Below are 19409 nucleotides of genomic sequence, written 5' to 3'. Positions count from 1 at the left end.
CTCCTGTAACACCTTGTTGACGATGTAACGTAATCCAACAGTTTAATATACTTGTCGGCCTAGAACACCGCCCGCCAGAACCAGCCATCGTAAGTATTCCCCCCCCACCCATCTGCTTGTCGACTCACCCACCCTATAGCTAATCTATCGCACGACGGCAAAGGTCCTCGGGAGCTCTTTAGCTCTCCACCTTCCGCAACAAGCATAGACTAGGACGTCCGACCCTCCAAGCCAAAAACTTCATGTTTCCTCAGTCATAATGAGAGGCTAAACGCCACGAGGGAACTCGAGCAAGCCAGCTTTCTGGACCAACTACTGCAAGCGAAAAATAAAATAAAAATAGCCGCGTTGATGAACGCCCACGTCGCAAGCTCTTCCGTAAGCGGGGAACAGCTGAGCTGGTGGTGTTTCCTGAGGTAATACGGATCCGTCCTCCTCCACTGAACGTCGTCGGCCCATTCCCCTCCACGCCCGTCGACTCCCTACCAACCCCCCCTTTGTTCCCGCAACTTGCGCGTCGACGAACGCGGGCCCGACTACCCTGGAAGAAGTACGGGGTTTTCAAATGGCCAGCGCCCCGCGGATCCCGCGCGTGGCGGCGTCAAGGCCGCCCAGAGAGTAGTTGGTGACCATGGGAACGTTCGCCTAATGAGGTGGAAAGAAAAGCAAGTGGAGAATCTCGGAGGGATCATCATTTTTAATAATCTTTTGATTGGTATCGTGCGGGAAAGAAGACTACACTTTTTTGAAACAAGAGAGAGAGAGAGAGAGAGATACAGGGAGTCATGAGAGCCAGAGAGTCATGAGAGACAAGGGGGAGGGGATATCATGGCGGTGAAAGAAAAGGTGAAAACAAAAACGCCCCGAGCCCACGCCGATTACGTCGCGGCTTTGATCCCTCGAAAGTACCTCGCGACCCTGGACAGCGCCGAGGTCGAGGTCGATGTCGATGCCGAGTGATCCGTCTCGGCCGTCTCCCCGGAATCCTCCGAACCCAGCGAGGTCCGCCTCTCCTTGACGAACTTGGGCCACGTGTTGGTGAGCACGAGGTACTTGATGCTGGCCTCGGCGTCGTCGAACACGGCCGCGTTGAACGCCTCCGGGATCTCCCCCCAGTACTGCACGCGGTCCGCGATGGGGTCCGCGCTGCCGTTCCACCGCAGCATGGCGGCGGAGGCGGCGCCGCCGGTCTCCTCCTGATCCGAACCCTCCTCGGCCGCCGCCGCCGCAGGGCTCCACATGGCGTCCTCGAAGGGGACGACGGGGTCCGTGAAGCGCTCGGTGCGTCCGCCGTACATGATCCGGGCGGCGTGGTCGAAGACGCCCTGCAGGCGCTTGAGGTCCTGCGAGGCGATGTTGATCTGGAACTCGGCGTGGTAGGGGCTGACGAACTCGGTGTAGATGCGGAGGGCGCGGTTGAACCGGTCGCGCGCGAGCTCCGGCGACCGCTGCCGACCCACGCCGGGCCCTTGCGGAATCGACGCCTTCCACTCGCCGACTGCCGATAGAAAGGCAATGTTCTCTCCCGAAAAGTCCCGGAGGGCCGAGAACTTGCGCAGGGGCTCCGGGTTCTTGTCGAGCACATACTCCAGGGCGCTCATCGTGTAGACGCTGTCCGCTTGGCTGGTGTTCTTTTCGAGCTCGACCAGCGACTGCCAGACGACGGAGGCGCGGGATCCGACTTTGGTCGAGTCGGTGATGAAGGAGTCGCTGCCGTGGCCGCCGCCGTCGTCGTCGTTGCGATTTCTGTTCTTGGCCTCCCAGACGGCGATGGATTCGAGCGTCTCTTGCTGGAGCGACTTGTGCCTCACCACTTGCCAACACGGGATGAAGATGGCAAAGATCTCAATAAAGAGGATGGAGAGGCAGATCCTATGAGTGGTGGTGGTGATGGTGTGAGCACGAATAACAACAACAACAAGAACAGCAACAACACACACACAAACACACACATATGCGTCGTGCAGGGGAGGGGGAGGGCTGATGGATGCTTTCATATAACTCACCACTGAGGGGGGATGAAATATCTGTTAACGGGCGCCATCTCGGGCACGTACAAGGCGACAAGCCACATTGGCGTAGCGTGCAAGCTGAACAGTCGTTAGTGCCGGTTGCGGGATGACGCCGACCAAGAAGGGAATGGAGACACAAGAGAGAGGGGAGTGAAAGAGAGAGAGAGAGAGAGAGAGACAGAGTGAGAGAAAGCGGCGAGACGCTAGCCTCGATTCTCATTTACCTTGCGAGACAGCACGCAATGGTCTGGAGACGCCACCCTTGGGTGTCCCTAATCCCACGCGACTTACAGAGGATGACGGGCGCAACCATCCAGGCCCAGACGAACTGCCAGAGGACCGAGGGCCACCACTCCCAGCCCCTGCCCATCTCGACCTTTTGCTGCGTCGGCGTGCCCTTGACTTCCGTACCGGGTATGCCGAACCACGGGTGATACTTGCGCGAGGCGAGGTACATGGCAACCGTGAGGAGGACCTGATTTACCGTCAATACAACACACATCATCCACGTCACTTCTTCCCGCCTCCCAGTGTGTCCACAATGTGTCAAGCAAGCTGTCAAAAAGCACGGCCCCAATGGCTTGGATCGAGAGCGTCACACATACCTGTACCACCATGCCCGTGCAGACGACAGTCAGCATCTTGGTGGTGTAGTCTAGCCTACGGAACCTGGCCGCCAGCGACCTGCTGTCTCTGAGTCCGCAGCTGCAGGCGGCCGCCGGAGAGTGCAGAGGCTTGGAGGACGAGGGCGAGGGCGAGGGCGAGGGTGAGAGTGAGAGTGAGGGCGGCAGGCAAGCACCACAAGGCGGTGGCGGCTTGTCCGCGTACCTCCGCTGCGCCTTGGCGACGTGTAGGAAGCGGCTGTTGGAGGCGTGGAAGAGGGCGATGCCGAAGGGCAGATAGAGGCCCATGACCCAGAACTCGGCGCCGTCGGGCACGAACTGGCCAACAGACAGGCCGATCTGCACCGACATCCAGTAGAGGTGGAGCATGGTGACGGCGCCAAACGACAAAGCCAGCCCGCGGATCCTCAGAAACGGCATGTGGCGGTTGACAAAGAGGAATGCCATGCCGCAGAGCACCGTTGCCGTCCAGACCCCCGCCCAGACGAGCCAGAAGACTGCGGCCGGTTCCGTATTGAACGCGGGCGCCGGTGCGCCAGTGGGAGCTGTTGGCGCGGTCTCTGTCCCTGTCTCCATGGTTGCCGGGGTAGTTCGGGACAATGGTTGTATGATTGATGCCTTGAAATGTGAGGACTGCAGTCTGCGAGTCGGTTGCGGGGTTCAACAATAGATAATGAACACGACCAAGAAAACCCAGAACATCATCGAGGGCCTCGTTTTAGGGTTGCCCAGTTAGTTATATGCTGGAATGCAGACGGGGCTGGAAGACATGGCATCGGGGTGGGAATGCGTACCCAGCTTTCCAACCCCAGTCAACAATGATTGTACGGTCCGGAAATCGCTATGGAAGGCTGTCAGACCATCTCAGAAATGCTTTTTTCCCCCAAGGTAAACCCAACGCAGAGGCGTCGTGCAGATCCCTGTTTCCCTCTCCATGGTTAGTAGCACTGGTCCCTGGGCGTCGTCGATCACATCTCAGAAGCACAAGGTGACGCAGGGAGAGAGCTGGGTGGCGAGACGGCTTGCAGTTCTTGGTGCCTTGATTCGATGGAATAGGAGAGGCTAGGGCCTCGTGGCTCAAGCCTCGGGGAGCCGTTGGAGTGAGACTTGGACGCAGGGAGGGGAGTGCGGCTGTATGGATCCCTCGGGATTATTCGACACTCGCGCAGACGTTGCCCTCTCGAAAAGAACGCGGTGCAAACGATGATCGCAAACACGCCGAGAAGACGGCTCTGACTCTCAAGTTGCATCGTTGGCTGCATAAGCTCATCATGCATAAGAAAGCCGGCGGCCCTAGCTAGCATCGAGCTTCATGTGTGTCTTCCAGACGCTAGCCCGAAGCCGGTGACGGGCTGAAGCATGTTAGCCAGGTCTCTGCGCGTATGGACTTTTCGGGCTAAGAGCTTCAGCCAGACGCCTGGACAAGTCATGATCCGCAGATTGAACCGACATTACAGACCGCGGATCGAGTCGTCAAGAGTGTACGGATGGATGATAGAAGGTGGTGGTGGTGGATGATGTGGCGCATTGTCGGGTCAACCCAACTGTTAGAACTCGCCCGTTCCTCACCATTCTACTGATAGCGCAAGAATCTTCTCCTTCCAAAGCCTCCTTGATTCGCAGAAATTGTAAAGATTGACAAGTGCTGCCAGTGTTTCGGCCTTGGCCGGATGCAAAAGGTCTGGCCATTGATCTAGATCCCACTAGGTAGAATGCGTGCATGGAGGGACGAGCACAGGGAGAGATGGGAACTTGGGGAGACACACGTTCGTTAAGCTTCTCTTTTTCCGAGATCTGACAGGATGCAAGCGAGTGCTTAATGGAGGTTCTCGTCTAGCCAGTCGGCTGATGTCCGTCTCTTCATCATCGTTCAGCTTCTGCACGTGGCACTGGAAGTTTGGTGGGCGGCCCCTCGACCTTGGAAGTGCCGCAAGACGCTTGATGAAATTGCTTTTTTTCTTTCTCTTTCATTCGTTTTTCACTATTGATTTTCGCGGCGTCGGAGCATCGTGCTGATCCTTCGCAACGGTAAACACGTCCGAGCCGAATCACGGTCAGAAGCCATCGTGAAGGGTCCAAGTCGATTTGAGGCTTGCTTGGTCCACTTGAAGAAGATTACGTCGGGGCGTCTTCGGATGAATATGCATTGTGGCCGCTTCAGGCCAAGAGAATCGTGAAGCCGACGATGGAGGCACGGTATCTCATATCCGAGACCTTCAGCTGTTCCCCCCCAAGAGGCTGACGGATATTTGCAGAGATGGCGGGGAAACAGGACAAATTTTCCTGTCGATCCGCATCAGACCCAACCCGCTGGGCTCGAGTCCTACCATCGGGCTTGTCTCACTGTCTGCCACTTCATTGGATCATGAAGTGCTCAAGCGTTGCGAGCTAACAGAGACGCGGCGCCATCGCCTCGAGCTAGCCGGCCTCGGGGGAAAGCCCTGCAGGTCCCCGTCGCCATCATCCAAGGGCCGGCTTATCGTGGGGGACCAGGGGACAGATGGTGTGCGGTAGATAGCAAGACGCGCGGGTCGGCACAAATGGGGGTCAGACTGGCTTGCTAGTGACCGGACGGCGTCCTTCCGACGTGGGAAATCTATTGAATCATGTAATATTATGGGTATCATTTAGTCTGGTCGGTCGTCAAAGAAAGGCTCATGATCCAAAGCAGAGCTTCTTCTGCCGAGGGTCGTTGCTCGCCAGTCGTGCCGGTGGTCTGCCGCGTTTCTTTTCCCCCCCAACCTTGGCTTTCTTCATGTCCGGCGTTGTCGATCTCCTGACTGGCGCAGGGCCAGCATCCTGATGCACGGCTTCGCGAATCGTCTGTCGTGAGAGACACAGGTCAATGTGCTCGTTGAACTGCCTCTCATCCGGCGCCTGAGGACGGTTGCATATTGGACAATCCCACATCTCATCGTTGACAGGCGCATACTCCCGGACAGGGTTTGGCTGGATCTCCTTCCCATGTCTCCTTACGGGACTCGGTTCATCGTCGCCCAGATCGGCGGACCCCCCGCGGTCATCAGATTGTATATGATGATCGTCATCGAGGCCCACTAGCTCCTCCTCGGGCCACCGTTCCCAGCCGTCTTCGTCGAGTCCATCCCCGGCCCCAGGGCTGACAATGGCTTTCACAGATTGACCGGGCGATGCTGCTGATCCGGACCCACGGGATCGAAAACCAAAGAATGCCATTGTGTCCGGCTTCTTGGTGCTTACGAGATGCGTGCAGCGTAATCCCATCAACCGTAACGTCATGCCAGGCATCTCTTCTTCGATCTTGGAGAGGATCGGAAGCGAGAAGTGGTAGAGGTCGTCGGCTAGACAGATGGCCCTGGGCAGCACGACCTGGCGAGTAAACACCTCGTACGTGTGCAGCTTCACCTTGAGCACCAGCGTCCGGCCCTTGACCTCTGCCCTCTTCATGTCCTTCTCCAGCTCATCTGCCGTCCACCTAAGCTTCTCTCTGAGCTGCTGTGGATCTGACATGTCTCGGAAAGTGCTCTCGGTGCCCACGCTCTTCCTCTCGTACTCTTCTGCAGGTTGAATCCGCGTACGCCCGAGGCCGAGGTAGACGTTTAGTAGGAACTCGTACGCCTTATCGCCGAACAGTGGGCGGAGGAACTGGCGCTGGGGATAGAGGTCCGCGCACGTGTTGATCCCAATCTCGGCCAGCTGCCGTTCCAGCACGCGACCTATGCCGTTGACCTTTCGGGGTGGTAGCTTTGCCATGAACCGCAAGATCTCGGATCGGTCGTTGGGCAAGATGAATTGGCCGTTGGGCTTGTTCATGTTGGAGCAGATCTTGGCGAGCTTCGCATTGGCCGCGATCCCGGCCGAAACGGTGATCTTAGTTTTCTCGTGGATTTCCCGGCGCATCTGCTCAACCGCCTCCGCCGGGCCGATGCCCTTCTCTGTGCAGTATTCGGTGATGTTAAGGTAGGCCTCGTCTATGCTCGCGCTCTCGAATCGGGGGTCGTATTCCACCAACACCTCCCGCACCTCGTGCGCCTTGGCCGTGTATTTCTCAAAGTTCAGCTTGAGCATGACCAGCTCGGGACACAGCTTCTTGGCCACAAAGCCTGCCATGCCGCTCCGGCAACCGTATTTCCGCGCGACGTAGTTGCACGTCGTAAGGACGCCGCCTCCCACGGCGAAGGGGACGTCCTTGAGCTCCGGCCGATCGAGGAGTTCAACTGCAGCGTAAAAGGCATCGCAGTCGACGTGGACAACGTATTGCGTCAAGTCTCGGGAGAGCTCGAGTTGGGTGATGAGCTGATCGGCAAGCCGGAGCTCGCGGCCGAGGTCTTGCTTCTCCAGCTGTCGCTTCTTCTCGAGGATATGTTCGATTTTCTTGGTCAGGACCTTGTCTCTCTCCTCTTCGCGGTTGAAGAACTTGGATCCTTTGGATGCATTGTATATGATCTCGGATACCTGTGATGCCGTTCGTCAGCACGCCGGTCTTCCTTCTAGAGTCGGTGGGCCTGCCCAAGGGGGTTCTAGGACCGACGGACCTTGGACTGGTCAACCGAGTCTTGGCCGGCTTTCGTCAACGAAGGGCCCAGGAGAGAGTATTTCAGTGTCCGGTTATCCAATATGGCTTCGGCATCGCCGGGCAACTCGTCGTGAGCCGGCGGCGGTGGTGGTGTCGTCATGGCTACGGAACGGGGAGAAGTATTGTCTGGGGGGCGCGTTTCGAGGCCAAAAGCCGAGCGATGAGGTGCATATCTACGTCAGTTCGTGCGTCGTCGTCGAAACGGGTGAATCTGGGTTTGGTGCAACGCGAGGTTCTGCAACCAAAAAGGCGATGCCGCCCCTCAGTGTTTGAGTGGCGACGCGTCGGTCATTCCGTCAGCAAATAACGCGAAGTCACATGGTCCGGCACGTGATCTTGCATTGTGTTTTGATAAGTTCTGTGAACGTGCATGAAGATATATGTCATTAAACATTATTACTACAAAACCAGTACGAGGCCCACTTCGGGGCCGTCGCCCCCACCCCCGCCGGCCCGCCACCAGCGCCCGGCACGCCGCTAATCTCGTTTTTTCATTACTTCATTTTTCGCACACTCGGTCCAGTTCGTTGTTATTCATTCCGCTCAGTCACTCGTCTCCACTCTTCAAATATCTAACACGTGAAGCTCTCGGGCTTCGTCTCGTTGCCCGACCCGAGATACGTCTGCGTCGCCGGGTACGGGCAGATAGGGCGCTGCCTCAGCACCTCGGTGGAGGGATCGGTCGAGTTGGCCCACGTCGAGGCGATGATGGACTCGGGCGCCGTGCCAGCCGTGTACCACAGCTGCAGGGCGCTCAGGGCGTCGTACGTCGCGTTGGACGGCGCCGTGCCGTTGCCGACGAGCTGCTCCGCCTGGCCCGGCCCGCCGATGTACCACGGCGCGTCGACGGTCGTGTTGGTGTGGCCGACGCCGGGCAGGAAGAAGAGGCGGAACCAGCCGCGGACGGCCTCGATGTCGCCGCCGGACGCCTGGACGACCTTGTCGAAGAAGATGCGGGACGCCGTCGCGGGGACGTGCGCGTCGGCGAGGCCGTGGTACATGATGATCTTGCCGCCCAGGGCCGCGAACCCCGTCAGGTTGAAGCCCTGGACGTCGAGGCCGCCCGGGTTGGCGGCGCTGGCGATCCCCGGGACCGTGTCGTTGTAGCTCGACCACTCCCACTCGGTGTCGTTGAAGACGAAGTTCCTCATGTACTCGACGGCCACCTCGTTGGGCTCCTCGCCCAGGAGCGCGCCCCACTCGGACTCGGACCCGGGGTAGACGCCCGGGAAGATGAGCTCGTCGCTGACGTTGTAGTAGGCGTAGACGCCCTTGGCGACCGTCACCTGCTCGGCCGTCAGGCAGGCCTGCGCGTCGGCGCCGGCCTGGCCGCAGGTGAAGAGGGCGAAGTCCACGGTGCAGTTGCCCGGGTTGCTGACGATGCCGTCGGCGACGCCGTCGGTGGCGTCGCACTGCTTGCGGACGTTGTCTTCGATGACGGTGAAGTTGGCCGCCGAGATGTGCTTGGCGTCGTCGGCGGGCAGGTTGGACGCGCCGCGGGAGATGCGCCAGCTCTGCAGGTGGCTCGGCCACCAGGCCGGCGCGCCGATCAGCAGGGCCGAGTAGTCGCGGGGGTACAGCTCGACGGCCTTGAGGCCCTGGCGCCCGCCTTCGGACGTGCCCGAGAAGTACGACACCTGGGGCGGCAGGCCGTAGTATTCCTCGATGACTCTTTGGGCCAGCAGCAGCGAGCCGTGCAGGGCCGTGTGCCCAAAGAGAGCCTGTTCGGTTGCGTTGCCCAGGGCCCAGGTAAGATTGTTGGCCGTGGAGCTGTGCCCGCCGTCGGTCGCGATGGCGGCGAAGCCGTGTTTCGACGCGGCTGCCACGGCGGGCCAGTTGATGCCGCCCGAGAAGCCGTCGTTGCCGACGGTGAGGATGTTGTTGTTCCACTCGTCCGGCAGGAAGAGGCCGAACTTGTACTCGTGCCCGTCGGAGGTCTTGGCGTTGAAGGTGACGGCGCAGAGGCTGGGGAGGTTTGTGACGTTGTTGGGGAAGGCGATGTTGCCCTCCTCCCTGAAGCTGCCGCCCTCGTCGACGGGCTCCACGATCGCGATCGAGGCGTTGGCGTTGATCCAGTAGCTCATGAGACGCGGCGTGCAGGACGTCGAGTTGGTGGCTGATGCCTGCCGCAGAGCACCCAACGTTATCGCGAGAGTCGCGGTCCACTTCATCTTGGATTGCTTGCAAAGTGGTTGAGGTGGGTGTTACAAACGGTCAAGACAACTGTCGAAAGGCGATCATCTTGACCGAGGCCGTCCCTGGACTAAACACCCCTTTTAAAATCCGCAGCGCCGCAACAGTCCACATGGGCGATTCTCTTGATAATTACTAATTTCGCCACATAGCAGTCATCTCTGTTTACCAACTTGCCGTTTTCGGCCTCGCGATATTAGAGTCTCCCGGCGGTCATTTGCCGATGCGAACTCACATTCCTCCCAGGCCAATAGCATCGCCACGCGGCGAGACATCGCGTTTCCTCACACGGTTATGCCCAATGGTCATCACAAACGGCGCCGACCCGTTGATGAGAGATTCTCGAGATCACAACAAGATTTCGGCTGCTCGCGTCTAGCCTGACGTTGTTGTTGTTGACGTCCCTGCTAGGGGCTTCCTCGGAGATCCTGCATCGAGGCGAAACCTGTCCAACGTGTTTGGCACGGATACAACTAACTAGCTGTAAGATTCATCGAGAATTGTATGACACGTCAACATTGATGATGGGCAAATTGATGGCAAACGCTTCAGTCGGTAGCCATTCGTCCGGCTCCGTTAAAAAGCATGACGAGCAGCCTGAAAGCTGGGCACTTGCCGTTGAGGAGAAGACAGCTCCAGCAATTCGCGGAAAGCATTGCAGACCAGAAGTAAACATACACACCAAGCGCGTGGAACAATTAATTGAATACTGGGCGAGCCTGTGGAGAGTCTACCGGCATACTGAGCCCACCGGTCCGTCCCTGAAACCTTCAACATGCCTCACAAGGCGCTTACAGGCAACGGTAGCGCGTCGGGCCATCATTCCATGCCTACCTATTTATGAGCACAATGCGGCAATCGTTAAATTGGCAGTTTCTCTATTTGTTTCGCTGCCAAGACTGTATGCGGCTGTCCAAGCCCCCGGGTCCCGCACCCCCTGACTGTTCTCCCCAAAGCAGGTGAGCCGGAACTCGGCCTGCCAAACTCCAGTGCACAGGGGCCCCAGCCCGTACTTTTCTGGGCAAAAGGACGTTTGTCAGTTTTTGGTTGAGAAACAGTGATGATCTTGGGCTCATGATCACCGGTGTCTAGGATCGCAGGGCTGGCTTTCGGAAATGACTGCAGTGAGTCCTCTCTCCAGAGTGAGCACAGTTTGTCTCCAACAAATCACGTTGCAATTGGCAAAAGGATGGACATCATTACCCCGCGGGAAATCATGCGACGATATCTATCCGCTAAGAGTGAGATGACAGGGGCGAGGATGCGGAGCCCTTTCCAAGGGCAACAGAGCGCTGAATGTCGTGATGGCTTCACCAAAGTGGATACCGTCTGAGTGTCCCACTTTGCGCTGAGAACCGGTTTTTGTCTTGGACATGCAGGTCTTCTACAGCTGTTGCTACTTGCTGCACGATGCTGTTTACAGACTTTTCTTATGGTCAGTGAGGTTCAGGTCAGTTGGCGGGTCTCGTGTTGTCGACAGCCACACGATGGTTTTGCTATGCAGAGAGAGGATTGTCCTGTAACAGCCACACCTAATCAAATGCATCGTGTCATTCAACTGTGGGACTGCATCGTTCAAGGCCATCATCCTTGGCCCTTCCGGTCTTGGCAAGATGCAACTGTCGCCAACTCTCTTGTCGACTCTCGTCAACCCGCAGAGCTTAGATGGGAGGAGGTGGGACAGTCTGGGCAGCGGGCAGCGAAGCCCACTGACCCACGGTTCATCACGATGACGAGGGCGTTCCTCGTCTGAGGAGAGGCTTCCCCGCAGCGAAGGCAATGGCGTGCAAATCTCTCCTCCCGCTGTCATTCCCGAACCCACGAAGCGGGATCGGACAGGGGGGGCGCCAGGCCATCAGGGCTATCCCTGATCATTCTGTACTTCTTACTGGCTAACTGTGGACAGACGCAGGGGTCATTGTCTCGATTAGGAAACGAGCTATCCCCTGAGGTGTGAGCGCCGTCGACGTCATCAACCGGTCATTGCCGCCGGAGCTTCCATTCCAGTTCCGGCTCAGGTAGTTCGCCATGTAATTTGTATGGTGGTGTACCTTGAAGGCTGGGGCCAGGCCTAGATTCCCCGTCACTCAAGGTACAGAGCAACAGAGGTACGTACTCAAGGCGGTCCCTCGGTCAGGTGTGTTGTACAGAAACATTGGAGCATCAAGAGGCGGGTTTTCAGGCGGCGACAGGGACAAGTGACATGGGACAGTACCAGGAGACAGGCTGAACACGCAGAGAGGGGGGAGAACGAGGCGCAGAGCTTCCCTCCCTGGTTCTCTTGGCTGATAGTAGTGCAGTTTGTATCCATAGGGTATGCCAAGGTATCCATAGGAAATAATACCTAGCTGCACACCCAACAAGCTCTCGTCATCATGGCTTCAACTGGGGGGAGTTTCTAGCATCAACCAAAAAAAAAAAAAAAAAAGCACGTGTGACGCATGTTATTCCTTGTTTGTTCCTTGTGTCTGCGTCTGCCGCTCCTGGTTTCTCCTGGCGCTAGACCGGAATTTGAATGGGCCAGGGCCAGAGAGAGAGAATCCGGTCATTGCTGCTTTCTTTCTTTCTCTTCATAATCAGCACGTGTCTCTCCATCTCGACGCTTTTCCCACAATCATCTACCGCACTCTTGATACCCAACCCTCTCAGTTCCCTCAACTCGCTCAACTCACTCAAACCTCTACTCGTCAATCATCGCGACGGGTTCTCTCTCTCACTCTCTCTCACTCTCTCTTCGTCTCTCTTCAATCACCTCAACCAACCACACCATATAACCGCCACAATGATGTCCGCAAGACCCCTCGTTCGCTCGACGCTCCCCAGAGCGTCGCGCGCCGTTCGCGTCCCCCGCCAGCAGCACCTCCGCCTCCAGTCTACCACAACCACGGCCTCATCATCAACAGCAGGAGGCGCTGGCTCCGGTAGCTCCCACTTCGGCGCTGGTGTCGCCGGTGGCCTCGCCGGCGCCGGCCTCTTCTACGCCATCTACTCCTTCACCCCCGCCGGCCGCACCGCCTCCAAGGTCAACAAGGCCGCCAAGGAGGCCGCCCAGAAGTACTCCGTCGCCTCCCAGAAGCTGCAGGAGAACACCCCCTCCGCCGACCAGGCCATCGACTACATCAAGCAGTTCGCCTACTCGTACGTCGGCTGGGTCCCCGGCGGCCGCGCCTACGTCGACACCGCCTTCAACGACTTCGAGACCGTCCGCGAGAACCACAAGGAGGAGGCCGACAAGATCGTCAACGACGCCTACAAGCAGTTCCAGGACGTCGCCAAGGCCGGCCTGAGCCTCGAGGCCGTCCACCAGGCCTACGACGTCCTCGCCGACGTCGCCAAGAAGATCGCCTCCCTCGGCGGCGACGCCATCGGCGACGTCGTCGACAACCACCCCCAGCTCAAGGAGAAGCTTGGCGGCAACATCGACCAGCTCAAGGACATGGGCGCCAAGTACGGCCCCGAGGCCAAGAAGCAGGTCGACGAGACCTGGGGCCAGCTCAAGGACCTCCTCGCCGGCGGCCTCACCGCTGGCAACTTCGAAAAGGCCCGCAAGCTCATCGAGGACAAGGTCCAGCAGGTCCGCAAGCTCGGCGACGAGGCCTGGAAGAAGGCTCTCGAAGAGGCCAAGCCCCTCCTCGACAAGAACCCCAAGGTCAAGGAGCTCGTTGAGAAGAACGCCGACGCCCTGAAGCAGGGTAACGCCAAGGAGCTCTTCGACAAGGCCAAGACCGCCGTCGAGTCGGGCGACCTCGGTGGCCTCGAGACCTACGTCACCGACGCTGTCGACAAGGCCAAGTCCAAGGGCTCCCAGGTCGGCGAGTCCTTCGGCCTCGACCAGTACTTCAAGATGATCCCCGACGGCGACCAGATCCTCCCCAAGCTGAAGCAGCTGCGCGAGGTCGCCGACAAGCACAAGGACGAGGGCGAGAAGCTGTTCAAGGAGACCATCGAGGAAGTCAAGAAGGTCCTCGAGAACAAGGCCAAGAAGGCCGAGGAGATTGCCGGCAAGGCCAAGAAGGAGGCCAAATAGATTCGGCCCGTTTGACACATGCGTAGATGCCGCATGGCACTGATACCCCCTTCCATCCCTTTCGAGGGTGGACCGTTGTTGTCTGTACGATAGCAAAAGCTTTTTCTTTGTTCAAGAAGAACTATTAATTACCCCATGAACCATGCTGCAATCGAGATCTTGGCGTAACCGATGTTGACCGAAGCGTTCCAAAGGAGGAGGGCCAGCTAGATGAGGGAAAAACGTACCGGTTTTGGCCCAATCAACACGTAAGTTGCGCATCAACATGAAAGAGAGAAATATGTTTGTCAAATTAGGTCAATGATCCGAGAAAGTTGGCGAACACATAACAAAGCCAATTACATCGTGCTCTGCAACATGTTACCACCAACACTCGAAAGATACCCCGAACATTGTTACACGTTCGAATGTTAACAGAATCAATCTGGAGAAAAAAACACGATCGTGTTATTCATATTCAAGTCACCTATTCGGCTATTCCTCATTTCGTCCCAAAAGCATCTCATTTTTGATAACTATGTGTTCCAGGCTGCTTCTACGCTGAGCAATGATAAATGTAAAGAAGAAAAGAAGAGGGCTGAGAAAGTCTTTGTAATCATCAATTCGTCGTCAAGGTGCTCCCCCCTTCGGTGCTCATGCCTTGGGGGTGGCCGGGGTCTTCGGAGCTGGTCCGGGACCAACACCGGCGCACCCCGTGTAACCGGCGACAGCTTTGGAAGTGCTACGAGCATGTTAGTAACCGAACACATCGGATATCCAAGTACGGGAAGGGGTGGGGGACACATACCAGGCAACGATACATGCGGCATTCTTGTCGCAGCCGTCGATGCACGACACCTGCTCCGCGGCAGTTGCCGTCTCGCACGCGGCGATGGCGCCGCCGTCCTTCTTCCCGGCGTCCTTGTCCGTCAACTCGACCGGGGCGGGGGCGGCGACCACGAGGCCGGCGGCAAAGATCGTGAGTGCGGCGGAGAAACGCATTTTTGTGAGAAGTATGTCGAGAGTATGTGGGCAGTGTGTTGGGTGCGTTGACGAGGGCGGTATTTAACCGATGTAGATGTTGCGTGGCTTGGTACCAGGTGTTTTTGTGTTTCGGGTATATTGTTGAGTATCTTAGTAAGGGCGCTTGAGTCTTTTCTTCTTGTTGTTGTGTGCCTTGCAGTAGCGTAAACTGTGTTGCTGTAAATCTTGTTGTTGTAGAGACGATGATCTATCCCTTCTCTGCAGCGGGATATCAAGACCATATATATACACACAACTCGGCATGATCTTCACAGCCCCCCCTTCGAGGAGTTCCATTTTATTCCCCGAATACGATCCCTAGCCCGCTGCGGCCGGGGTCGTCTCGCCGCCTCCGCCCGATCGAGTGTGCATGGTCCCGCAATCGAAGGCTATTTCGCATAACCTCCGTGAGGGCCGCCGCCGGGTGACGTTCCTCGCAATGCACTTCTGCATTGGGAAAACTCGGATGTGGGGAAAACGCTGATTCAGGCTTCGAATACGCTCCCGCGGTGTCCGTTGCATGTTAATGGGCCGGCGCAGAGGATGCATGGATCGCGCGCTTACCGGGTCGTCTACGCCGGACAGAGTTGAGACGGGCGTGATTCTCTATTTTACCGAATACGCGAGTCTATGCCAGGTGAAGGCCGTTGCCCCATTGGTCGGTCTTCTACGATGGAGGGCCGGTGACGTCGTCCGTGGGTGACACTTCAGACGAGACGTCAAATGACTGAGGGAAAACCCAGGATGTCTCCCCCTCCACGACCATGACCGTTTGTGGGCGGGGAACCACGGCGCTGGAAGCCTCGGAGGGCCGTGATGGGACCCGGGGGGACCACGTGAAGTATGTGTGTCAACGCCGGCTTTTGCATCAGTAATCAACCTATGCCATGTGACGAATTTGATCTTGAGGTGTTCACTTCCTGGCTGGTGAGAGAAAGAACGTCGCTGGTCTTTTTTATATCTAAACCGCCCTGGAATCCCGTGAGTTGCCGCAAAACAACTCATCATAATCGGCAGCCAAAGTCGAGCGTAGGAGACCTTCCTAGCAAAAATGGGGGAAAACAGAAACAAATCCCCCGAGTTCCATGCGTCCAAAGGGCTGATGTTGCTGTTGCGGCCGGACAATGCAATCGGGGAGGGAGGGCGGTCGGTTCGGACGATGAGCTCATGCCGAGACCCGGCCGGATCGAGAAATCACCTCGCCCGCCTGGGAACCAGAGGGCAGACAGACAGGTTCCGAGGAACATATAATCGCCTGGATTCCAGGAACTTCTCTCCTTGCGTCATTCCGAGGGCTGCCGATTTCAGGGTCCTCTGAGTCCGTCAGGAAAGCCTTGCCGACCCCCCCAATTATGCTGGCATCATCCTGACAGCTTGACAGTGGCTCAAAAATCTGCGAATAACATCACGCTTGGCCTGGAGTGGGCTTGACGCCGTGCCTCGGCTGATCGAAGGCAATCGGATAGATCGGGGGTCTCGTGATGCTGTGGTGTTGTGAAGTGCGATCACCAGCCGGGCGTTCCAACTACTAGGGATGACAGGGACGCATGACGGCGATGACGGCGCGAAGCTGTTACTCAATCGGGCACCAGGCACCCCAACTCGATCTGTCAGTGTTCCTCATAGAATCCCACGGATGGGACGGAGAGCCCGAATCGGGTTGTTGAGAAGGAGTCGAGCACCGAACCGAGGCCTGCCAGACTTTGAATCACGGGCTGTGGTGCAACCTTAGCCGCGGTCAGTGTTTCGGATCCGGGCACGTAGCCCGGCGTGCTCCGTGTCGCCACCGATATGTGGCCAACTCGCTTCCGAAGTCGGGGAGCAGGATATTCTCCGAGCACGGTAGCCTTCTAAGCTTATCGATTTCTGCCGATCATGCTGCCGCCGATTGCCGTCGGCTGCAAGGAACACGAAGGAAGCTTTTCGATATGTGTCACGGCGTTGGGATAGGGTACACCACGCCCAGAGGTTCTGGAGCCGGTTCTTGTCCCTCGACTAAATACTCGACCGATAGAGGAGCGGGTGTTCGAGACCTGAAGCTGGAATCGCGCCATCTGTTCTGTTTCGTGGCGAGTACTGATGGCAGGTCCTGTCCTTCAGTGGCACCTATACTCACCTTGAAGATAACAAAGATTGCCCACTACTGCGGTCAGAACAGTTCGAGGTTGCTTTGAACTCGACGACTATCAAAGAAAAGCTAGATAGGGTTCCTGAAACAGATACGCACCGGTGACTTACATGAGCCAGTCAAGGACTAGTATAGTCGCGCAATCAAGAGCGACGAGGAAGACAAAGGTCTGAGGTTCGAAAACATTGCTCCACGTACGTATGAATCGCTGTAACATTCTCGAAATATACGCATGAAAACTGTGTCTAGTTCCAATATTGTTGTTGCTTGTGAGATGTGCTGGTAGCAAAGCGCCTTGGGGAATGATGGCCATTCTCCTCGAGTGACGATCTGGGACGGTGTAGAAAGCTTCAAGAGTTGTCCATTTTGCTAGCGTTCGGGGAACACCAGTGAAAACGACTAGCCTGTCCATCACCTCGACTTTCCAGCTGTTTCCCCCCCTGCCCCCTCTCAAAGCACGTGAAAACCTGATCTCGTCGTTGCGCGTAGCCACCCATCTCGGCTCCATCCCGATCGAGAACCACGCGTGACTGACAGCTCGCCCTTCCCCTCAGTTGCTGCACGCGTGCCGTTGCAGATCATGCTCGTTTGTGAAAGCTTCAAACCCCCTCCACCCCCGGATCAGCAGGTTTTCCCGCATGCAAAGGTGGGGTTCCTGTGGAGGTCGTCACCGCTAGGGTGGCATCGGCGCTCCCCCCCCAGACACGACGCTGTTCTCGGCTCCGGCATCCCCATACGTGTGTCGGTGGCCGGAAACCTAACCGGAATGTCATGAGTTGAATGCTACGCTGCCGGGACTTTGACGCATGCTTTCTTTCGCGTGATGCTGACCCGAGGGCGGTGATGGTTATATGCGCAACAACCAGAGGAGATGATGGTGCCGGGCACATACGTAATATGCGCTGATGAGCACATTGCCAAGAGCGTAGTATCGAGTAGTAGCAGGAATTATATGTTACAGTGGCAACTGGGCTCAACTTATAAGACGACCCAGAGGTCTCAGTCCATGTCGCGGTTGCATAGGACTATCAACTCAACCCCATTGAGAACAAACCGTCACCATGCGTGTCTCGCCTCTTGCTCTGGCTGCTTCCCTCTCGCTGGGTGGTGTGAACGCCGCTCTCAGCATTGTTCCTGGGGCAACATGGACTGCCGTGAGTTGACAATACCTTCAATATTACGTTCCCGCTCTGACTTTACCGACCACAGACAAACACCGGTGAGCACGTACAAGCCCACGGGGCGGGCATCATGTAAGCCATCAGTCTTCTACCCCGCAAGCAACGAAGCGGAAGACGTGCGTCGTCGGAAGAAAAAGAAAAAGCACTCACTGACCGAGGAGAACAGCGAGGAAAATGGCGTCTACTACATGATCGGCGAGGAAAAGACCGACGGCGCCCTGTTCCAGGCGGTCAACTGCTACTCCTCGACCAACCTCATCGAATGGAGCTTCGAGGGCCGCCTCCTGAGCCGCACCGAGGAGGCCGGCGACCTCGGCCCGAACCGCATCATCGAGCGGCCCAAGGTCACCAAGAACGACGCCACCGGCAAATACGTCCTCCACCTGCACGTCGACTCCCAGGACTACAAGGACGCGCGCGTCGGCGTCGCCACGGGCGACACCGTCTGCGGCGAGTACGAGTACATCCGGAGTTTCCGCCCCTTTGACTACCAGAGCCGCGACATTGGCATCTTCAAAGATGACGATGGAACGGGATACCTCTTGACCGAAGACGTGAGTCTTCTTCTTCTTCTTCTTCTACTTCTTGAGTGGTGGATTGTAGTTGTTATTGTTGTTGTTGCTGACAAAAGACGGCAGCGCGAGTACGGAACCCGTATCATCAAACTCACGGACGACTATCTCGATGTTGCCGAGGTGACCTTCGGATGGGAATACTTCGCCGAGTCGCCGGCGCTGGTGAAGCGCAACGGCACTTACTTCATCTTTGGCTCTCACCTTACAGGCTGGAACCCCAACGACAACGTAAGACCTTTCCCTGTCAACGAAAAGACACTTGACGCCCTCCAACTAACATTCTTTTCAGGTCTACAGCTACGCCACGTCTCTCTCGGGCCCCTGGTCCGAATGGACCGAGTTCGCGCCCGTCGGCTCCAAGACCTACAGCAGCCAGGTCAGCTTCGTCCTGCCGCTGGGCACCGACAAGGCCATCTACATGGGCGACAGGTGGCACTCGACGAACCTCGCCGCCAGCACCTACGTCTGGCTCCCGCTGCGGATCGAGGGCACCTCGGTGACGCTCGACTGGCACGACTCGTGGAACGTCGATGTCGCGGCCGGCACCTGGTCCGAGTCCACCGTCACGACCGAGATCGAGGGCGAGACCGCGGCGCTGGCCAACGGCGCCCGCGTCGTCGACTGCTCCCAGTGCAGCGGGTCCTCGGCGGCCGGGTACCTCGGCGGGGACATCGACGGCACCGCGACGTTCGACTTCAGCGTGGCCGCGGCCGACCGCGTCACGCTCATCGTCAACCACAAGAACGGCGACAAGCCCTCGCGGTACGCGGCGGTCTCGGTCAACGGCAAGGAGCAGGCGGTGGCTTTCCTGTCCACGTCCCATCTCTCTACCACCGGGAGCAGTGCCGTCCATGTCGATTTGGTCCAGGGGGAGAACACCGTCACGTTCTCGAGGTCGAAAGGCTGGGGGCCGGATGTCGACCAGCTTGTCGTTCCTCAGTAGTTGCCGAGTTTAGCCTCAGACGCGAACTGATAGCTATTGTTAAATTCAATCAATTACCTCTCCGTTGATGGTCATCTCTTGGGGCGCTTTGCACCGGACTCGAAATTGCCGCCATCTTGCTGGAGTTGATCGTCGAGTCAAACAGCATCATGTCTTTTTCCCCTGTAAGA

At 57.5% G+C, this 19409-nt stretch overlaps 6 protein-coding genes across 6 annotated transcripts; 2 read left to right on the top strand and 4 right to left on the bottom strand.

The window, feature by feature from the left end:
• Positions 1 to 878: 878 nt before the first annotated feature.
• Positions 879 to 3211, bottom strand: CH63R_06132 (Integral membrane protein; the record flags this gene model as incomplete). The annotated part of the gene is made up of 4 exons (XM_018301107.1): positions 879 to 1872; positions 2007 to 2090; positions 2237 to 2487; positions 2618 to 3211. 4 exons carry the CDS (start codon positions 3209 to 3211, stop codon positions 879 to 881), a joined length of 1923 nt encoding a protein of 640 aa, XP_018158957.1.
• A 2079-nt stretch (positions 3212 to 5290) lies between these two features.
• On the bottom strand, positions 5291 to 7290 carry CH63R_06131 (ImpB/mucB/samB family protein; the record flags this gene model as incomplete). The annotated part of the gene is made up of 2 exons (XM_018301106.1): positions 5291 to 7069; positions 7150 to 7290. 2 exons carry the CDS (start codon positions 7288 to 7290, stop codon positions 5291 to 5293), a joined length of 1920 nt encoding a protein of 639 aa, XP_018158956.1.
• Positions 7291 to 7762: 472 nt separating this feature from the next.
• On the bottom strand, positions 7763 to 9361 carry CH63R_06130 (Carboxylic ester hydrolase; the record flags this gene model as incomplete). Its single annotated transcript, XM_018301105.1, has 1 exon — positions 7763 to 9361. One exon carries the CDS (start codon positions 9359 to 9361, stop codon positions 7763 to 7765), a length of 1599 nt encoding a protein of 532 aa, XP_018158955.1.
• Positions 9362 to 12165: 2804 nt separating this feature from the next.
• On the top strand, positions 12166 to 13410 carry CH63R_06129 (Fungal specific transcription factor domain-containing protein; the record flags this gene model as incomplete). Its single annotated transcript, XM_018301104.1, has 1 exon — positions 12166 to 13410. One exon carries the CDS (start codon positions 12166 to 12168, stop codon positions 13408 to 13410), a length of 1245 nt encoding a protein of 414 aa, XP_018158954.1.
• Positions 13411 to 14043: 633 nt separating this feature from the next.
• On the bottom strand, positions 14044 to 14391 carry CH63R_06128 (uncharacterized protein; the record flags this gene model as incomplete). The annotated part of the gene is made up of 2 exons (XM_018301103.1): positions 14044 to 14131; positions 14198 to 14391. 2 exons carry the CDS (start codon positions 14389 to 14391, stop codon positions 14044 to 14046), a joined length of 282 nt encoding a protein of 93 aa, XP_018158953.1.
• Positions 14392 to 17601: 3210 nt separating this feature from the next.
• On the top strand, positions 17602 to 19239 carry CH63R_06127 (Glycosyl hydrolase family 43 protein; the record flags this gene model as incomplete). The annotated part of the gene is made up of 4 exons (XM_018301102.1): positions 17602 to 17694; positions 17750 to 17759; positions 17806 to 18524; positions 18586 to 19239. 4 exons carry the CDS (start codon positions 17602 to 17604, stop codon positions 19237 to 19239), a joined length of 1476 nt encoding a protein of 491 aa, XP_018158952.1.
• Between the last annotated feature and the right edge of the window lie 170 nt (positions 19240 to 19409).

Source organism: Colletotrichum higginsianum, chromosome 4 (genome assembly GCF_001672515.1).
Source record: "Colletotrichum higginsianum IMI 349063 chromosome 4, whole genome shotgun sequence".
Classification (NCBI taxonomy): Eukaryota; Fungi; Ascomycota; class Sordariomycetes; order Glomerellales; family Glomerellaceae; genus Colletotrichum; species Colletotrichum higginsianum.
The sequence above is the reverse complement of the archived record's forward strand: the minus strand, read 5'-3'. Positions and strand labels throughout refer to the sequence as shown.